Source organism: Lepisosteus platostomus, chromosome 23 (genome assembly GCF_059453375.1).
Source record: "Lepisosteus platostomus isolate fLepPlt1 chromosome 23, fLepPlt1.hap1, whole genome shotgun sequence".
Lineage (NCBI taxonomy): Eukaryota > Metazoa > Chordata > Actinopteri > Semionotiformes > Lepisosteidae > Lepisosteus > Lepisosteus platostomus.
Window position 1 is genome coordinate 15,019,802 of NC_142633.1, and position 22,112 is coordinate 15,041,913.

The 22,112-nt window shown below is 38.9% G+C and overlaps 1 protein-coding gene and 1 long non-coding RNA gene across 2 annotated transcripts; both read right to left on the reverse strand.

Moving 5' to 3' along the window:
- Window positions 1-43: 43 nt before the first annotated feature.
- gabrd (gamma-aminobutyric acid type A receptor subunit delta) lies at window positions 44-18,320 on the reverse strand. Its single transcript, XM_088616852.1, has 9 exons — window positions 17,900-18,320; window positions 7,719-7,834; window positions 5,255-5,322; window positions 4,577-4,797; window positions 4,275-4,357; window positions 3,737-3,874; window positions 3,224-3,379; window positions 2,437-2,648; window positions 44-1,059 (listed from the first exon to the last, which is right to left on the reverse strand). The coding sequence occupies exons 1-9, from the start codon at window positions 17,965-17,967 to the stop codon at window positions 748-750; spliced, it is 1,374 nt and encodes a 457-aa protein (XP_088472978.1). The 5' UTR covers window positions 17,968-18,320; the 3' UTR covers window positions 44-747.
- Window positions 18,321-19,848: 1,528 nt separating this feature from the next.
- LOC148642145 (uncharacterized) lies at window positions 19,849-21,702 on the reverse strand. Its single transcript, XR_015929543.1, has 2 exons — window positions 21,074-21,702; window positions 19,849-20,350 (listed from the first exon to the last, which is right to left on the reverse strand). It is a non-coding gene; the product is annotated as an uncharacterized LOC148642145 (long non-coding RNA).
- Between the last annotated feature and the right edge of the window lie 410 nt (window positions 21,703-22,112).

Below are 22,112 nucleotides of genomic sequence, written 5' to 3' on the forward strand. Positions count from 1 at the left end.
CCTTTAAGTCAATGCAGAAATGATGTGACAAAGGGGACAGATATAGGTGATCAAAGAATTGCTTTTAATGTTCTGCAAACAGAGAGATTGACAGGATGTGGTAAGATATCCCATGTAATAAACTTAGTGTAATAAAAACGAGACCAAAAGACAGTGTGAGTGCATTGGAGGTAAAAGTTAAAGACAGAGTATTAGCATGCAGGATGACATATCATGTGTTATACAGTATGACTGGCTTTGCGCTGTTCTCTTGATCTTGCAGTTGCTGTTTCGATTGTACCAGTACTACTTTTTGCCTATGCAAATAGAAGGGTGGCCGTCTCCTCCTGTCTCCCTGTTGAGGGGTTATTTAATTTGCTCAGGGTAAACAAGCGCGGACAGAGATACAAAAGCAACCGAATGAAGGCCTTGAGGATGTGAACTGAAGTATTGAACAACAGACACAGAGCTGACCAGAATGTACTGTAGAGTGCAATATGGCAGACGTGGCTACTGTCCAAGAACTCTTTCCTTCCAGTTCCCCTTGTGGCACAGGATGACACAGGACTGACCTGTGTGTGTGTGGGGTGGGGGGGATTTCTGTTCCACAAGGAATAATCCATAATTTGTAGTGCTGGGGTTCCTATCTTATCTTGAACTCGTCTTTGGAACTTGAGGGGACAAATCCCTTGTGAATCACAGCGTTCAAGAGCTACTGGCCGCCATTGTCAAGGTACGCCATGCACGTAGTCCATGTGGCGCTCCTGCTCACATGGTGTAAGCCACCCAGTAGATGACATTGACCGCCGCAAAGGCTGCTGGGAAGACCGCCCTGGCGTAGATATCGATGGTGTCCGCATCGATGGGTTTGAACACCGACTTCAGGCTGCTCTTTTTCTCCTCGCTCCCCTCCTGCTTCTTACCCTTCGTCTTGCCGTTCTCTGCCTCGTCCGCGCCGCAGGGAACGCCAGGAGCCCTCTGCGCACGCTTCTGCCGGTTGGAAACGAGCAAGCCCTGGTTCATCCCCGTTACCGACAGGGAGAAGAGGACCATGGCTTGCTTGCCTTTCTTCACAATGGACTGGGAAGGGGAAGAAGAAAGGCCATTTTACACCCTCAGACTTGTACTTGTTAAATCATAAGGTTCAGAATATCCTGTATCCTCCTGTATTCATCACCACCATCATACGAGTCAGACTGAAAAGACAAGGCGCCTACAAAATTATTGCTAGTCACTATTTATTACTGAATTAAACTTTCTTTTTTTACTACAAATAAATCTGTGCATTTCCCTTTTCTCCATCTTTCCTTTCAGAGCAATATGTTTCCTGTCATATCTGTATACACAGATATGTCATGTCATTTGCCAAACCGCTTTATACCATACGGTGTCGCGGGATGCCGAAGCCTACCCGGCAAGCAACGAGCGCAAGTATTTACTGGACGCCAGTCCATCCCAGGGCCAGTGCAAGCCGATCATACAGGGGGACAATTTAGAGGTCACGGTAAAGGCAGAGAGAGAAAATTTGGCCCAGACACAGGGATAACTCCATACTCTTATCAAGAAATGCCAAGGGATCTTTAATAACCACTGAGACAGGACCTTGGCTTAACGTCTCATCCGAAAGACAGCGCACACTACAGTATAGTGTCCCCGCCACTATACCAGGGCGCTAGGACCCACACAGACCGCAGAGTGGGCGCATATACAGTATATATGTAGCCAGCATATATAGTTTTGTGTGTTTCAGTAAATACAGTAAATATTCTCATTTTCACAAGAACATGCCACAGATGATTGATTACTACAACATTTAAGGTAATTTTCTAACCTTGCAACTAGAAATAAAAATCTATACATTACACGGAGAAGAATTAATGGAAACGGTTATTTTTACAAATTAAGTATGACCTCAGAGGATTCTCTGTGGTTCAGAGATGCTATTTTTCTCTGGTATAATCTAATGTAGAGACAGCAGGAGGCTGTATGGATTTTTTTTTTTCCTGTATCTGCAGTCCTGTCATAGAAGCTGACAATTCCGAACAGGAAATTGCACAGACAACAGACTGCAATACTTTTCTTCAAAATCACTCTAGTGATTATTCTTCTGCTATTCTTCTGGTGTCATCCGTGAATGAATCTCCTCAAAGCGAACGTTTACACCAGAAGACTTGCGATTTCCAAACACTAACATTGGTTATCAATATTTCTCAGATAGAACAAGCAAGTCCATTGGCTGTTTTGTCATTCCGTGGCACAACACTTTTTGTAAAGGGAACCGAGGGTTCATGATTTCTCCCTGGGGGCTCATATCAGAGATACCCCCACCACAGCAGGAGCCCACATACTGTATAAAGTTGGGTGAACTGGAGCGATTCTAGTAAAATAATTCGCCCTAACCACTGCCCTGGACTGCCCCTTCATCTCAGTGTTGTCCCAGACTCGGCCCGTCCTCACCTCTGTTGCCATTTTGTTGGCTCTGATTTTGTCCCTCTGCTTCCTCATGTAGTCGGCGTTGTAGTGGGCGAAGGCATACTCCACCAGGGCCGCGAACACGAAGACGTAGCAGATCCAGAAGTAGACGTCCAGGGCTTTGATGGCAGAGGCTCTGGGGAGAGAGGAGCGTGCGCTGACCATCAGAGTGGTCATGGTGAGGACTGTCGTGATCCCTGCAGAAAACACAAGCAGTAGAATGGTGAATATGAAACTATTTTACAATAGAGGACACGGCTTTAGGTCCCAGTTATGGAAATTACTACTTCTTAAATACAAATATTTTTTCTGTTTTCTAACAGTATTTTACAACATATGTACAATATTTCAGCAGTAAAGCTGAGAAATTTTAATTTTGGTGTTTTTTGTAACAAACCTTTGTAGGAATCTCTTTATATGTTCTGTAAAAATATCTTTTAGAAACTGCACAATACCATTTTCAACCAGTCCACACACTTCTTTTATTGTGTTTCATAATTCTCCATCCTTTTCCTTCATTCTTCTTTACAGTAAGTCCTGCAGTATACAGTATGTGTACAAATAATCTCCCAGAGTCTCTAATATTAAGTTATAAATATAAATATTACATTTGCATATGAAATTGATTTGTGGAGGATCCTCTTCATTGTTCATGTTCTACTTTAATTTGTCATCGGTATACTTTCAAAAGTTTGCTCATATATAATTATGGAAAAGTCATGAATTCAAAAATCATGAATTGAAATCATTGCAAAACTCCACTCTCACCCACCTAATGACACCCTTGCAGGCACTGCTGATTGGCTGATCCAGAAGGAAACCCAGGACATGGCAACCAACAGTATGGAAGGCACATAGGACTGGATGATGTACACTCCCCGATTCCGCCGTAACTGGAAACATAGACTCAGCCGGGGAAAGCGACCAGCTGAGGCATTGACAAGAGACCGAGTGAAAGGCATGTGTGTAACACTTATGAGACACTCGTGTTTTATCAGGTGCAGTGCATTGAGTGTCATTGACTCTTAGCTGGAACACGTGAGATTTTCCAACATGTGAATTGGCCTCCCTGCATGACATCCATAGTCTACCATGCTGGCATGGCACCATTGGGTATCATGGCTTGATTGCCATGTTATAACTTTGAAAAAAAGACATTAGGATTCAAGCCTTCTCTTACCAAGCTCCAACATTAACGATGAGTAATTATTCCCTTGCCTTAAAGGAGTAGAGAAGGACTCCATTCCCCTGTCATTCCACAAGCAGTCTCCTGTTCATACTGTACCTGATTTAAAGTTCATCATCTCTGTGTCAAATCTGTAGTCGGTAATGGTGAACTGGGACAGTTCCAGTTTATCCAGCCCATGTATATGAGCTTGACTCTCGCACCAGTGATACACAATGTCCTCAGAAGAGTAACCATCTGGAATAAGAAAAAGGTTTATGAAAGCAGTCCTTTATTAGAAATATTAAAAAGATGTATGTTTAATTTGAATTAATTTGATCTGAACATCTCACACCCATAGAACTTGATACTGGCTTGGTTAAATTTACTCTGGAGCACAGGGAGCACTATGCAGAAAAGAACAATAACACTTCCGTACTGTTCTACACATTTACAATCCAAATCCTATGTTTCTAATTTTGTTTTCATGCTTGAAGATAAGATCACAAAGAGAGCAGCTCTACTTCAAATTGCCAACTCTCACAAGAAGCAAGGTAGAAATGAGCGTTTCATTTTTTTGTCTGGTGATGTTTTGCGCTCGGCATATTGTCCAGAGATTCAGACAGGGAGCAGACAGTCATGAAAGATTGAAACTCACAGCTCTCCAGCTCCAGCATGCATTCCTGTTCATCCATGGGATATTTGGTAAGATCCATGTCACATGCCACTGTTGAGGTAATTCTGAAAAAGAGGCATTTTTAAATAACACCAAAGGTGCTTGTCCTTGAACAGACAATTAGAATGTACAGTATGTGAAAATCAAGAGGCATTTAAAATGTTAATGTTAGTATTGCAATACGAATTTGGCCCTTATCTAAATATTTTGTTTCATTTGAGTATCCAGGTGAAATTACCAATAATGGTGACGACTGATTAAAACCCCACGTTTGCCAACCATACCGAATGCTGTACAGGATAACTCCGTCAGGCTGCAGGCGGATCAGCTTGTTCTCCACCGTGACGTCGTGAAACCAGGCGGATTTGGCGTTGACGATGAAAGTGTCAGGGAGCCACAACTTGTCGACGAATCGGCTGTCCAGGCCAAGCGTCTTGTTGGTGTGGTTGTATGAGAGACGGTCATCCCTCCAGCTCTGACGCAGAAACACTGTCATCGTGTACTCCTTCAAGAGGAACATAGACACTGTCATCATGCAATCCTTCAAAAGAAAGACAGACACTGTCATCGTGTACTCCTTCAAGAGGCACACAGACACTGTCATTGTGTACTCTTTCAAAAGAAAGATAGACACTGTCATTAGGTCAGAAAAATAGAAACTCTGTTTTTGCATACTCTTCCATCATACTAGAAGGAACTTTATACTTGATTAATATACTTATACTTGACGATAACAGTAATTGTATTGCAATTGTTTCCTGTTCTTGGATAGCCATTGTGCCTCTGTAGGGCTGGCAGAGGGTTTCTGTAATGACTACTGAACTGTAGATGTACGATCAACAAAGGTGCATTATTTTTCTACTTCCGACATTGGTTCCATGTCTTAGTTTAATCTCATCCGCTGCTACCTGTGGAACTTCAGCACCCTCTAGAGCAACAGTACTCTAAAAAAGAAACATTACCATGTTTGCTTCTGAGATGTGATCGATACTGGCTACTTCTATAGCCATGGCTACGTTCACTGGAGGACCTGTTGAAAAACAATTTACAAAGAAACAAAACAAAGCACCGAAGCAAAAAATGCCATTCTTCCCCATATGGGAGAGCAGTATGAGCAAAGCCAACATTTTACAGCTGTTCTTGTCAGATTCTTGACCATCTAAACAGCAGTCTAATCATTATGTTTTTTATTATATTTACTCACATTACTTAGGTTTTGTTAACAACAAAGACAAACCCTTTTTTATGTGAGATCTAAGATATACAGAACAACATCCTTTTTTGGACCACAGACATTAATTTCCAGATTCCTGGTGGTTCACTGTTTGGTCAGTTAGCCTTGGAAATCACTGCTGTTCAATTACACACCAGCAGATGCAGACTGTTAAAGACACAAGTGCCCAAAGCTACATAAATATGTGGTGATTTCTAATGTCATCATTTTTTCTCATGGCCATCTCCTAAACCTATATTCATGGCTAAACTATCCCATGCCTCATTGTGCAATAACAAAGTTAATGTCATACTGCACTTCTGCTCAAAGTAGACACTCTTATTTCTTCATCTAAAGGCTGCAGCAGACTCTCTTGATTTTCTTAAGATACTCTAGCATTAAAGTGTAGGTATACATTAAAATATTTTTTTCAAAATAGCCTATTTGTAAGAGAGGGGGATAACAATATTACCCTTTTCAGCATGAAATCTGCATTGGAACGTGTTTGTACACAAGCTTTGTGGTTAACACTTGGCTGAACGGATGTTCTTCAGTTCCTGTAAAACCCTGACTTGATCAGTCACTTTATAAGGAGCGTCCCGTCAAGGCATAATTTATTTACTAAGAAGCATTGCCAAGGATATAATATTCTTGCTGAAAATATGATGAAAGTGTCATGACTTTGAGCTGACATATTAAGAAGGTTTTAAAGCAGAATAATTCTTTGTTTCAAATTTGTGGCTAAATCCAGCGTAATTCATAAGAGCTACAAAGAAAGCCCTTTTCACATGTTAAGATTTAGTACCTACCATTGAAAGTGCTCAGTCACCAGCTACATAATGTTGTCTACTACTCTAAGTTAATATTTTTTTAAACACATTGTATTTTTAGGGATTCACCAGTACATCATTCTCTCCTCTTTCTGGAGTAGCAAGCACATTTTGCCTCCAGCAGTACGTTTACATTTATAAATCGTTTTAAGAATACACTCCAGAACGTATTTAACAATTTATTGATAGATCTATATTAATATACATTTATCAGAGATAAAAGCAGAAAGACCAAGCAAAACTTAAGCAGATACCTGTTTTTTTTACATTTACTTTAAAAAAAGTACAAATGAGAAACCTTATTTCCTCAGTCTGATTATCTCTGTCGACAACCAAACCTGACCTTCAGTGAATTCTGTCAAACTACATAAAAATCTGTCAAACTACATAAAATCACCCCTCCACAAAAAGCCCCACCTCGTCTAGTAGAAAACCACAAACTCAGAAAACTTATTTGTAGTTCACACTTTCATTCTGTGTCAGACAGACATAGATGTGGTCAATACTCTATGCTTTTTACAATAGAGGCCTTTATTGGTTTAGGTCGTGGTTAATGTCATAAAAAGTGTTTTTGGGTCTCACAGTAGAATGGATTCACAATTCTTTCCATTGACTGTTTCGATATTTCATACTTCTTTAATATCAAGGCTGAATCATTTTAAGGCTAAATCATTTTTAAAATTTTCAGATTTTCAAAGGATTATGAGGGCTAGACACCAAGACAGGCAACAGCTGGTGAATTGTGGAAAAAACATTCTATAATAGTGTGCCCACCTGTATTGCAATCTTCACTGAAATATACTATATACTGTATTTGTGGTCCATTCAGTCAGACATTTGCAGCTCCTCTGACCTGAGTTAAGCTGTGAGATTGAGTGATCTACAGCTGTGGCCATTGGATGATTTACATTTGGCAGCCATTCTTAGCAAGGTTTGCTACTAAAACAGTTGAACTGTTATTACTACACTAATGTCAAGGCCTTTAGGCCATTAGGTGATTTTGTAGACACAAGAGTAGACATTGTATCTGTAATTGTGCAATTAATGAGCAAAAACATCTGTTAATGGTTGAAACTTTGCTTCACTATTCCGCACACGTACAGTATTTCACATGCCTTAACTTGATGAGAAATAACTTTTTTTATTTTAGGAATTAATACTGCTTGTTGCAATGAGTCCCTGTTTTGCACAGAAAATGAAAAAAACAGCTGTCGAATATTCAGATCAGAACATTTAATTATCTTAAACGAAAACAAGCAATGCAACATTTCAGTCATAATTTCTATAAAAAGTCCTTACTTCAGCAGTTATGCTAAGAATGACTGGAAATGTAAGATGATGAAATGTGATCCAATGATTACGAGCAATAGATCTCATACTCACCTCCTATCCCAGGACGAAAATTACGTGCATACCCCTTCATTAAATCATCCAGATTAGGTAACCAGGATATTTCAATGTCTGTACCTACATAGTCTCCAATATCACTCATCATCGCCCTAAAGAAACAAAGATATGAAGCCTGTGATATGACACAATAAAGATACATTCTTTCTTTTAAATTTCCAGGTACAAGACACGTACAGTATGATGAACATGTATGTTGTAGCTTTTTTCAAACCTATTCACCACACTAACAAAAAAAACCTGCTTGCGCTCTATCTAGTAAGATCGGTGGCTTTCAAAACATGAAAGGTTAAAGAGGTGACCTAGGGAGAAGTACTGTATATAGAGGATCAGCAGATAGGAGAGCATTTGCAACAAATTCTGCAGATAAAATTAAACCTTAAAACTCTAAACTCTAACACTTATTTTCAGAAATGCAAAGTATTTTCATAGCTCATAGCATTTGTAGCTGAAAAAGGTTAATTTGCTCCTTCATTAAAGAAAAATATACTGTTTAACCGGTATTTGTTAATATACATAGATATATACCTCCTAACATTCCTGTTCCTTCCTTCATTCCTCCACAAATCTGCTCACAGCTTTTTTTTCTACCTTTTAGTGTGGGATTAAACTGTGCTTGTCCCTGTGGTTAATGACATCTCTCCTAAAGTTACTCAACGCTCATTTGTCCTGGCACATGGTAGTTGATATGGTTCAGTGCATTCACAAAATGAAAGATGCAGAACTGCCAGTAAAGATGTCTGCATTTGTAAAAGCAAAATAATTGGAGGTTAAGAGAGAGAGGAAATCGAAAGCACAATTTAGTTTATCCACAAGAGGGCAACCTCCCCCCCTCCCCCAGTGACACTGCAAGCAGATGTTCACGCATCGGCTGCAAGGTTAGTTCAACATTAGACGAGGACAAAAGATGATATAAAGATCCCAGAGTATAAGTCAGAACATTTTTCAGGGTGAAGGGAGGGAATCTAGAATAAAATTATAAGTGATTTAAATTAAACTTGACTAATAAAAGCACCTAAGGTGTGCAAGACTCACTAGTAGTTATCATGGTCCATAAGTATACAACTCCAAGACAGTATTTGGAGAGCATGTACTCCTGCTGCTGGCCACCTCCCACATGTACAGTACTGTACCAACTGTTGTGACACAAAATATCTCTAATGTTCAGAACCACAACAGGTCAAACATCTAAAGCAATTCATTTCAAACATAAATGAAAAAAATACTACTGTGCTATTGTACTGTACATAAAGAGGATCAGTTCCATTGGAATTGTTCATCAATCTGTTGGAAATATGAGTTTGAAGTAATTGTTGTCAAGCAATGGCAATGGTAGAGTAGAGGAAGGTGTACTGAAGAATACAAAAAGCACGAGGTTCTGGCTATGCTCTTGTGAGACTTGCTGAGGCCCTGTGCACAGAGACAGAGGAGTATGATGATGTTGGCCTAGAGGGCATGTGACCATCCTGCTCCCTCTGCTTACTGGAGGTTATTGCCAGTTGACTTTCATTTACTCTTGAAACGGAAAATACAGGAAAAAGATTCTGTTCTGTTTTTTACGAGGGGAGTTGGCCGGGGCCATTCGTGTCTAAGCAGTTCTTTACCAGTTCAAATCGAGAGCTAAAGGAAAAAGAGTAAAAAAAACAAAAGCTTTCCTTTCGGGTGGCTGCTTTTCGTCTGTGGCTCACTGCACATAACTAGCCTGATTATGATTCATTCGATCAGCTTAATCCATATCTGGTTCAAGGAGACATTAATCGAGATAATCTGCCCAAGTGCACTGGGCTCTGCAGAACTCTGAATAAGTGGAATTTTCATGGAAACTCTCAGAAAAGGAGACTATGCATTAGGAGACTATGATTACAAGTCATCGATGACTGACTTGTAATCGGCACGCTGTGCCTTGCACTGTGCAATACATACACATCCCTATGGATAATGACTCATATACCAAACAGTTCTGAAAATGAATCAAAACAACCATAGAGCTTTCAGAAGACCTTATATTGCCCCACGGTCTTTACAAACTAGCAGGAACAAACACGTGATTGTGGGATCTGCTGAGCTCATGTCCTGAGGTCTTTTACTGTGAAGGTTCTGCAGCCTTTCTGCTTGCTTGTCTGAGGGAGGAGAAAGGAGGCTGCACGCTCAGTGCAGTGCTTGAGTCTTTTTTTTAACATAGCCCCTTGGTTAAAAACAAACAAGAAAACACAAATCCAGCGCAAGCAACTGCATTCCATTAACTAGGCCTGCCTGCAGCCATCAGTGTTATTTGGCAAGTTTCATTAAACTTAAAACAGGCAAACCAATGTGCCCACATGCTTCCAAGGAAAACATTTAGCATTTGTACTGCTTATTTAAAATTAGAGGCATGCTTTCATTTAGTTAAGTTCAGATTCTGGTAGCCCTGAATACTCCAAGGGCAATCCTGTGACAAAGCATGCCATTTTAACTAACCAATTGTTTTCAAATACATTTCTGTGGTTAAACGTAAGTCAAAACAATTTTCTCAGCTCTGCCCTGAAGGAATCACGTAACTGAGGTCTGAAAACAGGTATATTCTCTTGACACCTATAAAACATTCTGAACTATTGCGCATACTGTTTATTTCTTTAAATTACACAATAATAACGAAATATTTTATTATATATACTGTACAACCTTTAAAAGCAATTATATCAAAGTGCTGATTTCCAATTCCAACTCAGAATGATCAAATTGCTTCTACTTGTTTCCACATATGGATTTGGAGCCAAAATTGTAATTAAACATTTAACAACCTTTGTAACACAAATCCACACATGATGCATATTTCATTACAATGTTCTGTGAATCTCATAGAATTGGAAATGTCAATATCTAACAATATATAACAGTGAGTCACACTCCAGCCTTTAGTTAACACTACGACCATTTCAATTATACTGATCAACCTGATGGCAATGCTATTCTAGTATGGGGCTCCATTTCTCCTGAAATTAAGGAAATTAAAAACTAACTTCAACTTTTAAGATGTTACAGTTAACAAAGAAGCCTGCATGAGTTCTTATCCAGCTCTTGAAAAACAAAAGGCAAGTACTTCTCTGCAATATTTAAAATAAAGTTTCTCCTTATCAACTGAAGAGCCTTAGAAGCAATTTCAGGTATTTCACACAGTTCTGAGCAGTGGGTTGAGCTGCATGTTGAATGGACCATGACACATCCCAAGGGAATTCAAACACAGTCACCGTGCTTTTGTTATTGGAAAACAAAAAGGAGAGAGGGAAAGGTAGAGGACAGTTTCCATGAGTCATAGTCCCAAGATATTGATGCTTCTGAATTGATTTCAGCACACGTTTAGTAGTGAAAACACACCATCTGCTGTCAGATTGACAACATTATAAATTACATACTGTACACCTACCCATTTTCGTTAGCAGAAGACCTTCCTAGGAGCAGGACTGCAATACTGAATCTCTTCTAATCTGTGCAATTTTATAATTTTGCTCTGCTCATGAGCACAATCTTAAGTGTTTACTACAGTATGCTGTAAAGCCTGGGTCATTTCAATGGCACTTTGGGGTCCTTTGGGATGAAAGGTGTTCTATAAATATTATTATTAGTAGTAGTAGTAGTAGTAGTAGTAGTAGTAGTAGTTGTTGTTGTTGTTGTTGTTGTTGTTGGTTCAGATATGACATGTGAAATGAGTCATCACAGCAACATCTCTGCTACATGCACTGGGTTGCTCTTCATTGTCTTGTCTAATTGTCTAATTTTATTAACTGGATTTTTTTAGTTCCACCATCTTATATTCAATGCCTCAAGGACATCATGTTACTTGTAAGAATCAAAAAGAAGAGGTGTAATACAAGGATCAATTCAGGAAGATCTGGCAACCTAGGGAGCAGCATTTGCAACTTTGTAATCTGACATCATCACATCTGAGAAGCTAATCATTAGATCTGATCAAGACCGGGATGGTACCCTGGTGTGAATTCAGAATTAGCATGGCTTTCCACAAGAAGTCAGTGGGAAGGAGACAGAAGCTAACAACATGACAGGTGTGAATGTTGAGCTTGTTCATTTCTCTTGAGTGTGTCAATTTGTTTTCTGTTTGTCCCCCCAAACATAAAGAATGATTGAATTATTACAGTACAGCAATGAGTGGAAGAAGACAGTAAAAACAGTCTTATTTTTAAAAATATTTTTCTAAATTATGCAAGTGGAATTTTACTGGAAATGCATTGGGAATCCTTCTCTTATATTAAAGCATAGATGCATTTAAAGCTGAATGGGGTGATGTTTATTTTCAAAATAGGCAATTTCGCTCCCTGCTGAAGCAGTTGTTGGACAGCAGTGACAGTTTCTAATAGCAATTTAAATAAGCCTTTCTCTATGCCCATAAAAATCTGTGTATAAGCTTCCTAAGAGACACATTCTCCTGAGTGCCATGGAAATGAGTTGCTAATTTTGGAAATAGCTTGGCATAGGATAACTTAACCCACTAAACAACTTTAATTCCTTACACTGCCATTCCGATTGTTACAGAACACGATCTTATATTTATAGAACTTGATGTTTGAGTTGTGTTTTACTGCCTCAGCCTTACACAAAGTGGCGCTTTTTTGTAGTGTGTCAATGTATGACATAATGACAAGTCTGACGCAAGTAGCTTTTGGATACCTAAATAACCCTTGGCATCAGGTCCCACTGAAAGGAACACTTTCACTGAAATTAGCCTGCAAATAACACTGAAAAAATACAAAAAGGAGAGGGATCCAAAATGAGATCGGCACTCAAGCAGCCAAAAGAAATTGTGATTTTAATACTTCAACGATCATATCAAATATATGCCGTCTATGGTCTTCTTAATATTTCATTAGCTACATAGAAAAGCTACAGTGCCAATACGAAGACCCTGTAGTTGTCCTATATTGTCATATTAGCCTGATCTAAGACTAAGTAGGTCATATTGTATTGCTACTTCTACTCAGATTATTTACTAGAAAAATCTAAATTAGGCAACTGCAAAGCAAACCTCCTTGTCACCTTTGACATAATAACCCTGTCTTTATCCCTACATTTGTAAGGGTCACTACACCTTGATTAAAAGATATGTAAGCTTGGCTTGGCAAACATATTAATGATGCTGTTTCAAAGCTTTTAATTAACATATAAAAGTCTGCTATTGGCAGTCCATGGGATGTTTATTAAATATTCATAGATGCAGATAAATGTTTAATGTGGATTTGAAAAGTTTTAAAATGTAATGGCATGATTTATTGAGTATTTATTTGGCACATGGTTTATGGTGTATTTTTAATTAAAAACATGAAACTATATCTTCATACCATACCTATGCAATTCTATGTTTATATTACATGAAAAATAAAGCACATCTTGGATGTTATAACACATTACACATTCAGAGAGTAGGATACATTTTTTAATCATGTCGAACAGCTGACACACTACAGTTCTAAGCAGAACAAGAGCTATAACTTCACTAGAGTCTTTTTGCTCTTTTTTGCCTGTTTGCCTATTATTCTAAAGATGAAAATAGAAATGTAAAGCCTCTAGAGAAATGGTCTGCTCAAAACCTACTGTATTTAATTTTTAACATTCTGAAAATATTGTGCACAGTTATTACAGAAACCACTTTGAACTATACGTATTTAGTACTAGTGCAAGAATCCTTCCATATTTGTCAAATAGAAGGTTTAGTTTTACAGTATATATAATTAAAATGTTTTTTATAGCTTTATTTCAACAGAAAAACATTCTATTAATCATGTGGGTAGAAAATGCAAAATTTCTGCACATTTGAAACACAGGTCTAGGGATCTGTTTAGTTTGGTTCATTACCATAGATGATGGATGTTTTTTGAAGAACTCCAAACATTTTTGCTATATACAGTAGCAATCCATAGCATTCTTTATAATCCTTTAATATATGTAAAACATTTTGCAATAAAGTACATGTGCCTGTTGTAACCCTGCCTATATACTGCATGTTGAAGCATGTCATGTGCAGCTTCTTAAAAATCAATTTTAGCACTAATCTCTCTGACCCTGGAAACTTTCCAAGAAGTTGAATCTGTTGTGTGCCAGGAAATGAACATCGAGATATTAAAGAAGAAATGAACTGCAAGAGGATTTCAGTGAAAAGATCTAAACAGTTCATGAACTAAGACCATAATATACAATCTCACCCCTTCTCTGAGGTTTGAACTGAATATTATTCTATATATTTATATACACACTATATTTATTTTGAGAATGGATCAAGATTTGAGGCATTCACTAAGCCCAACATCACAACTGTCACTAAACTACATACAGTACAATAAAGCTAAGATGTTTCTTATCTTTTATAATAAAAGTGGTGCAATTATTAGAACCCAGAGCCATTTATAGAAAACTAAGTGAAGTGAAGTTTCCAGTTAGTTTTCCTCTTGAGTGTGTTTTAAGTACAGTCATTCTTCAGGAAGCCCCTGGAGAAAACAAAAGCCTGAAAGGTGACATAAAGTGGAAATTCATTTTCTTGATTTCTGGCAAGTTGATTTTCTTTTGCTGATATTTTATATCAGGGTATTTTAAGTTTAATGAAACACTGAAACAGAGAGACTGCCTATGCTTGACGATTAACCTATCAACAACCTAAATAAACCTGTTCCTGCTTCAGAAAAAGTTGAAGAATGACCTGCTGCATCTTCAAAAAGAGACACAACATACAGTGCAAACTATCTCCACCCTTTGCATATTGGCCAGACAGAAAACATCTGGCATATGAATAAATGCAAATCTACATGCAGGGCAAAAGGAAAATCAAAATGCCCAGTTACCTCCATTACTGTCCTTATCATATTGAATTATTGACACACTGAAGAAGGCTCCACAGCTGAAACGTTGCGTTTCCTTTCTTTTCTGTTCAGCAGGAATAAACCCGTTACCTGTTCCTTTGCAGCCTACACATGCTGACGCATGCTGGAACTACTATTCAACTACTACTTTGTCTAGAGAGTTCACAACACGTGGCAACAGTGTGACGTGTGTGTTAGTGCACTAGACTGGTAATTAGAAGGTCAAGGGTTCAAATTCCCAGTGAGGCACTGCTGTTATGCCCTTGAGCCAATGCACCAGAGCAAGGTACAGTATATCATTAAGACTGCACCAGTAATATGCCCGGTTGTATAAACTGGTACAAATGTAAGTCTTTGGATAACACTGAAACGAATAAGAAATAGGGAGGGCAATGTGGTGGTGAATTTCAGGTCTGGGTTCAAATTCTGGACCTGAGGTGCTATCTGTGTGGAGCTTGTGTATTTTTCACATGTTCACATGGGTTTCCTCTGGATACTGTGGTTTCCTCCCACAGACCAAAGACGTACTGTACCGGCAACTTGATTGATTTCTTCTTCTTCTTCCTAGGCGTGAGTGTGTGTTTGTGTCTGTGTGTGTGCCCTGTGATGGACAGGTGTCCCGTCCAGGGTGTACCCAGCCTTGCGCTTGTTGCTTGCTGGGATAGGCTCCGGCTTTCCTGCGACACTGAATGCAAAGAAAATGTGCGAACATTAGAAAGTGTATTGACGGATGGAATAAATGGGGACATGGAAAAGAGGTGATGATGGCCATTTTGATACAGGAAATGTCAGTGGGAAAGGACTCCTCTCACTGCACCACCCTCGCATGAGCTGAAGTAAAGAGGGAAAAGCTAACGAAACTTCCTGCTTCGGAGCAGCTGGAGAAGGGACTGCTGCATGTACAGAGTTTAACAAGTCATTTCCACAGTAGGTGCTTTTCAGGTTAGCTACACAGTCCACAACGTGTACTGTAGATCAATAAACGCAGTTTTAAATTAGGTGTGGTAAAACATGACCATGGCTCTTTTCATTTTCCAATTACATTTTAAGGTGTTTTTTTCTTGTATTCAAATATTTCATCAAGCGTCCCTAATTTTCTTGGTTCAGAAGTCTGATTTTCAGCTTTTAAGACTCAGGGAGGTTTTATTCTTCTCAGACAGCACCACTGCAGACCCAGCTCACGGGGAAGAGATCGTTTCATCATACATGTTTTAATGATTAAGGTTCCCTGAATTGATGGGTTTTCTTTCTATTTACCCGTTACAATGAAATAGTTCTGCTTCAGATATATTACTCTTAAAAATATCTTTTACGTTTGCAGAGACGTTACAAAACATTATAATTCCCACGTTCCCTTGTCAAATCGTTCATTTTTCTATAGTTAACAATCTGACACAAATATTACAAATTATTAAACCATGGTGTATTTATTAAGAGGTTTGCTAGTGTTATTATTATATTAGACATAAATATAAAATATAATATTAGATATGATATTCTTAAATTCTGTTAAATTGTCTCTGAAGAAAGATTTAAGCACAAACCAGGCGCAAACCTTGTTTTACTTCTATTTTTAACACAGCTCTCTTCGTTTCTCCTTCGCAACACCCTTGCGAACAATGCCTTTAAAAATAAACACTGAAGTTTTTTTTTCTAACGGACACTGGTGAATCTTTAGACTGTGACCATCTTCCAGATTTAAGCGAAGCTCTGTAGCTGCGCTCTCCACTTACATAACTCCTCACAACTTAATCCTTTACAAAACTGTTGTAACATCACGTCGCTCTGACTGTACTCAGAGATTTATTTTAGGATTTGAAGTGTGATGTTATTTTCAGGCAATATATACAATATGAATATGTGATATAGAGAGACAAGAGAGTGCTCACATTTCGGCAAGTCATCATTTTCACAAACGTCAAATGACTACCAGCAGACTGCAGTTACTGTACATTTCCGAAATCTCATGAACGATCTCATCAATTCAGGTGGTTTATACGGTTTTCAGATGGATAAGTAGAAAACAAGCCCAATTTGTTCGTGCAAATGACTTACTCTTAAGTCTCCGTAAATCGTGTCTTCCGTTGCCGACCACAGAAAAAGCACTAACAAAAATGTCAATGTTTTTTTTCTCTCAGAAGAAGTTTGTTGTTTAATCGTCAGTCTTCTATATAATTTGCATTCTACTCTTCTTACTGTATATACTGTAGACCAGAATGGTAATACAGATAAACACCGTATCAGCATTCCACTCCCGACAACTTTGGAGAGCATTCGAGGTGTGAAAAAAGAAAGCTACACAAGAATATATATATATAAATATTTCTTTTTCTGAGTATACTGCAACAGCACTGGTTCCCGCACGGTATACAGTATGTTCCAATGTTGAACTTGCTCATAATACTTGTGGCCCGTGGATATTAATCGGTTGGTAAGTCTTGATTAGACTTTTTAATCAGGGTATGGGTTGTACGATTTTCTGGGGGGGACTCTCTTACAGCAGATGGGTTCCTGAATGTAATGTAGCTTATTTTTTTTATTTCCATTTGTATAGTGCCGTGTACTGGCGCTAGAGCCTTTCTCTAATCCCCAAACCACGTTTAAAGATTTGAAGTAACTCGGCTTAAACCGAGGGGACAAAATGCTGAACCGAGCACTACAGACATTCCAGTGGCAGTGCTGGTATTTTTTTTTTAATTTTCAGTTTTCAAGTGCTGAAACAGGAAACGCTGCAGTGATAGTTGACCTCAATCATGTTATATAGCCACGGCTCCCTCATGCTATAGAGCGTTTCAGCGAGCCGAATCCCCGGCAGATAGAGACAAGGAGAAAGGATTTGCCCTGGACTGGACGCCAGTCTTTGGCAGGCAACATCAACACACACACACACACACGGGGACAGTTCAGAGAGCCCAAATAAACCAGCCAGCATGTCTCTAGTGCGACGGGTGAACATGCAAACTCCACCCAGAAGGAGCCACTGCCCGGATTCGAACCCAGGTCACCAGAGCTGTGAAGCGGCAGAGTTAAGGACAAGGACACCGCTGTACTCCAATAATGGTTATCATTAATAACGCGTCAAATACACTTTACATGTGTAGCACACTGGGAAACTAATTGCAGGAGTTACCAGGCATGGACTAAACAAGCATTGAAACATACTAGAAAGGAGCCTAAAAGATACTATGTGTCGTGTCTAGTTATAAGGTACAAAACAATGTATTATACCCTCAATCACGAGGCATCTTTTTTTGTTTAAGTAGTTTTAGACTTTGCGGGCGCGCACACACGTACAGAATACTGCACCAACCGTACCTGGTAAACTTGTTCCGCTGGACGGACAGAAAAAGCGCAGCTGACAAAATCAAAGTGAGATACTCCATTTCTGCAGGCTGATAAAGTTCTCCAGTTCTGGTTGTTGTTGTTTTTTTCTTTAAATTCAGGCAGCTCACAGTAACGGCGTCTCTACAGCCCCATCCCGCTGGAAACGAACAGTTGGAAGTGGTCGCCGCTCCTGGTTTCCCATTTTCCGAGCGGCTGCGGCGGTCCGTGTAGCAGGGGTGAGTGAACTCCAGCGCGCTGGCGCAAAACTGGTGCGCTCTCTTCGCGAGCCGGCGCGCACCGACTGGACCGCAGAACCGCTTAACCCCCCGCGCGCTGCCCGCTTTTTCTCTGCCATAGGCAGCCAGCCCACGAACATTTTAAAGACGTGCATGGTCATGCTTACGTGTGTTGTGTGTGTGTGTGTGCTCATGAGTCTATGTACAGTTATTACGGCAATGTCTCTGTTTAATCTGGGGGCTAATGAATAACGGGTCTCGAAATGAGTGCTCTGCTGAAGCATCACAAAAAGTTATGATTTTATACGCGCGGGGAAAACTCTGTCCCCTAATTCTCCAGAATAAATATTAAAAAATACCACTTTAGAAAGGTCAAATATTCCCCAGCTATTAAAAGGCTTGTTATTGGCATTATCTTATGTATAGATTTAGGAATAACCAGCAAATTGGTATCTCTCTTTAAAGATATTCCAGGATAGTCACCTAAAATTTAAGAAACATTTTATATTAGCCATCTGAAAACTGAAGAAAGGAGAAATGTAGCAGGAAGGTGAAGGAGATGGTGTTTTTTTCCCATCCTATCTATTATCTTGCATAAATTAGAAACTACGTGAGTAGCTAATGGAGACTTTCATCCCATCCAGTTTTATAGCACAGGACCACCATGTGTGTAAGAAGGGTAAAGCAGTGAATCCACAAAGTATTTATTCCTGAGTTATAAAAATGTTTTTAATAGTCTTCCCCTTAAGAAACATACAACTAAAAACAAGAGAAAGTGTTGAAAGTTACTGAGTCATGCATAAAATTGCTTCAGAAGAAATCCCTCTGTATTTTCACATGTAAAGGGTTCAAAATTCATAACTGATTGTGTGGAACCAGGGAGGAGGGAATCACTTCTGATCAATTTACTGAGGACAGGGAGTTTGTAGCAAACTCTCTATCATAAATGTTAGAGTGACTGGAACACTCCTCTTTGTAGATAAGTGATATCACTGTGGGATATTCTTGTGTAATTTGTTTTTCTTCTTATAAAGGTGTCCTTATCTGAATCTACTGTAGGTTAAAGGATGGCCCATACACAGTTCACTTATGAGTTTGTTTGCAAACATGTTGAACAAAATAATCCTCCTATCCACTTCATTGCTTCATCATTTGTATTTTCCAGATCTGTCATATAACGAGGGATAAGCTTGGATCAATTTGTGTTTTCACAGTTATGGTTTAAAAGTTATAGTTTGACAAAAAAAAATTCCTGTGTTTTTTTATCTAAACTCCTTTTTCCCACAGTTATATTCACTTACACTTAGGAAACGTGGATATGAATGTTGAATGTAAGTAAGTTTCACTTGCCCCATGAATTATAAAATATTTGACCCTGAAATTAGGGTGACAGAATTAATAAGAAATTCAGCAATACTGTATGTGTCTTCTTTTTAGTTAGCAGCTTTGCTGTTCTGAGTAAATCTGCATAATACATTATAATCCTAAAAAAAAACTGAAGTAAAAGACTAGCTTACCAGAGTTTCCAGTGCTGTTTAAATATTTTTGCATTTCATATTTTCATGTTCCAGTGCCTGACATAACTAGTTCTTGAAGCAATATGTGCTGAGAAGACATTGCGAATCTAATGCTTACATACTGTATAATCATGTTTCCAAACTACTGTAGTAATAACATTGGGAGAATGAATGATTGCATACAGGGTTTACAGAGAGCAGGAAGGGAAGATTGCTTTTAATGGTACATCTGATATCATTATTCAAAGTATGGCAATACAATTGACTAAAAAAAGAATATATGTTCTGTGGGATCTTATTTAAAAATGTTGCCTTTATAGTAAAGATACATGACTACTGCATATTCTATAAATAGGAAACGGTACATTTTTGCACAGAGTTGGTCCATTAAGCTGCAGTAATGCAACAGAATGCTTTCATATTCCTGGTGTTTTTAAGTGATTTTTGCATCCATTGTAGAAGCTTTGTGGACCTCCTTGAGACACTGTCACTCGCCACAGAGGAACAAACCTATCTGCAGTCTCCAGACAAGGTATTAAGACAGCGCTTCACTCCACAGAGAACTCTGTCTGAGGACCCCGACTTCGCCTTCATCCCCCTCTCTCCTTCCAGAAGAGCAAGCATTCATCTGAAGTTTCCACTCTGGCTGGAAATCGGCTCTTATCTACGGCAGCCGGGAGGGATAAAGCCTGAAAATGCCAATCAGAAGTTTAACATTTACGGCAATAAAACTTTGATGGCACACTCCACGAAGACTTTTCTTATGTGAGACTCAAAGGAAGAAAAAAGGAGCTGCTGAAAGAAGAGGATGGCAAACATTGCAGAGATCTCATCATTTTTTCTAAGAGGATAAAAGAAATGACTTAAGCAAGAGTCAAAAGCTTTTAATATTGGCTTCCCTGTATATATCTTTTAAGCTATAGTTTATAATGTGTGGACTCTGCAGAAGGTATTAAAGTAATTCCCAAAAGTGCCCCTAGTATCCCCGCCTTTAGAATACTGAATCTCGGTGATGGGATAGCTCTGCTAAAATGAGCTAGCAGAATGGCAGATCTTAAGAAATATAACACTTGATCAAAATAAAGCTAAATTCTGAGCTTCAGTGAGATTTGTGTGATTGGAAAAAAAAAACATTACGATATCCTTTGTAACACAGAACAGTTAGTTGTCGTTTTTTTTATTTTAAAGATGTGTTGAAAAAAGGAACACAAGTCTATTGCCATGGCATCAATAGATGTAGAGGACGTAAGTTTTAGATGTCAGAACAGCACATGGACATGAAGACCACAGCTTTTCATAAGACAGCAGTTTCCTGTTTGCCAGTCTACAAAAGGCAGGCCAAACTAAGAGAAACACTAAATAAATACAATAACAAAGCTGTTACTGCAAACCTTGACACGTTAAAAGCTTACCTTATGACAAGTGCTGTTTTCAAGCCTCAGTAGCTGTTCTGTTAGACGCTCAAAGCTTCCTTATCTGAAGGAAGACCTCCTGCCTTGTTTTTACTACAGCTGCTGGCGATTAATGAGATGGTTCAGGATTTAATGGATCATGTGGTAATGGAGCTCCACTTCTCCATGCTACAGCTGTCAAATATGTTTTTATACAGCTTAAAACAGTTAAAGAAGCTCCGTTCGGCACTGCTTAAAAAATCTGTCCCCTTCGGAGCTACTCGATTTTTATAGGTGTCTTCTGCTTGTTCATTTCATGAGTAATTGGGTCTGTGTTTCTTTGCATTGTTTTAAGTCAGATTTCACTAGTTAGAAGTAAACTCATGTTTGGCCCACTGTAAAACAGGAGGACAGGTGAGCTTTGCTTAGAATCCAAGGCAAAGTGTCAATAAGAAGATGGAATGAAATATACTGGTGGTTTTTGTGGTTGGTGGTCGAAGTGGGTGGTGTTTTTGCGTTGGTAGTAGTGGCGTAAAGTGATGCAATTCTGTTTTTACGGCTCTTGCTTTAATGAAGTGATGCATTTCTCTTAGTTCCTCTCATCTGCAATCATTTCAAAAACAAAAGAACCAGGAAAGAAGCAAATGTAGGCGTTAGAAAGTCAACGCAAGGATACGGATGGATACTTCATAAGTCCTTGGGCAAATCAATAAGATTCCAGAGATGCTTTCTTTAAACTGCTCTTTATATGCTTATGTGTAGTATGCAAAGCTGTGTGCAACGTTCACTACAACGATAGAGATAAAATAATTGAAAAGAAGCTTAAACACAGCCCAGATTTTATTCACCAGCAGACTCCTTCCTTCACCAAAAGCCCAGAAGAGAATATTGTGATGGACCTAAGCAGATCTTTATCAAGAAATAGTCTGTCTTGCATTTTTTCATGCATTGTAGGACATGCCTTCATTTTGGAACTGGAGAAGCTTTGAACTTTTAACGGTACTTTAAAGACCACACTGTCGTGAAGGACTAAGCTGACACAATGCGTATTCTCCTGGGT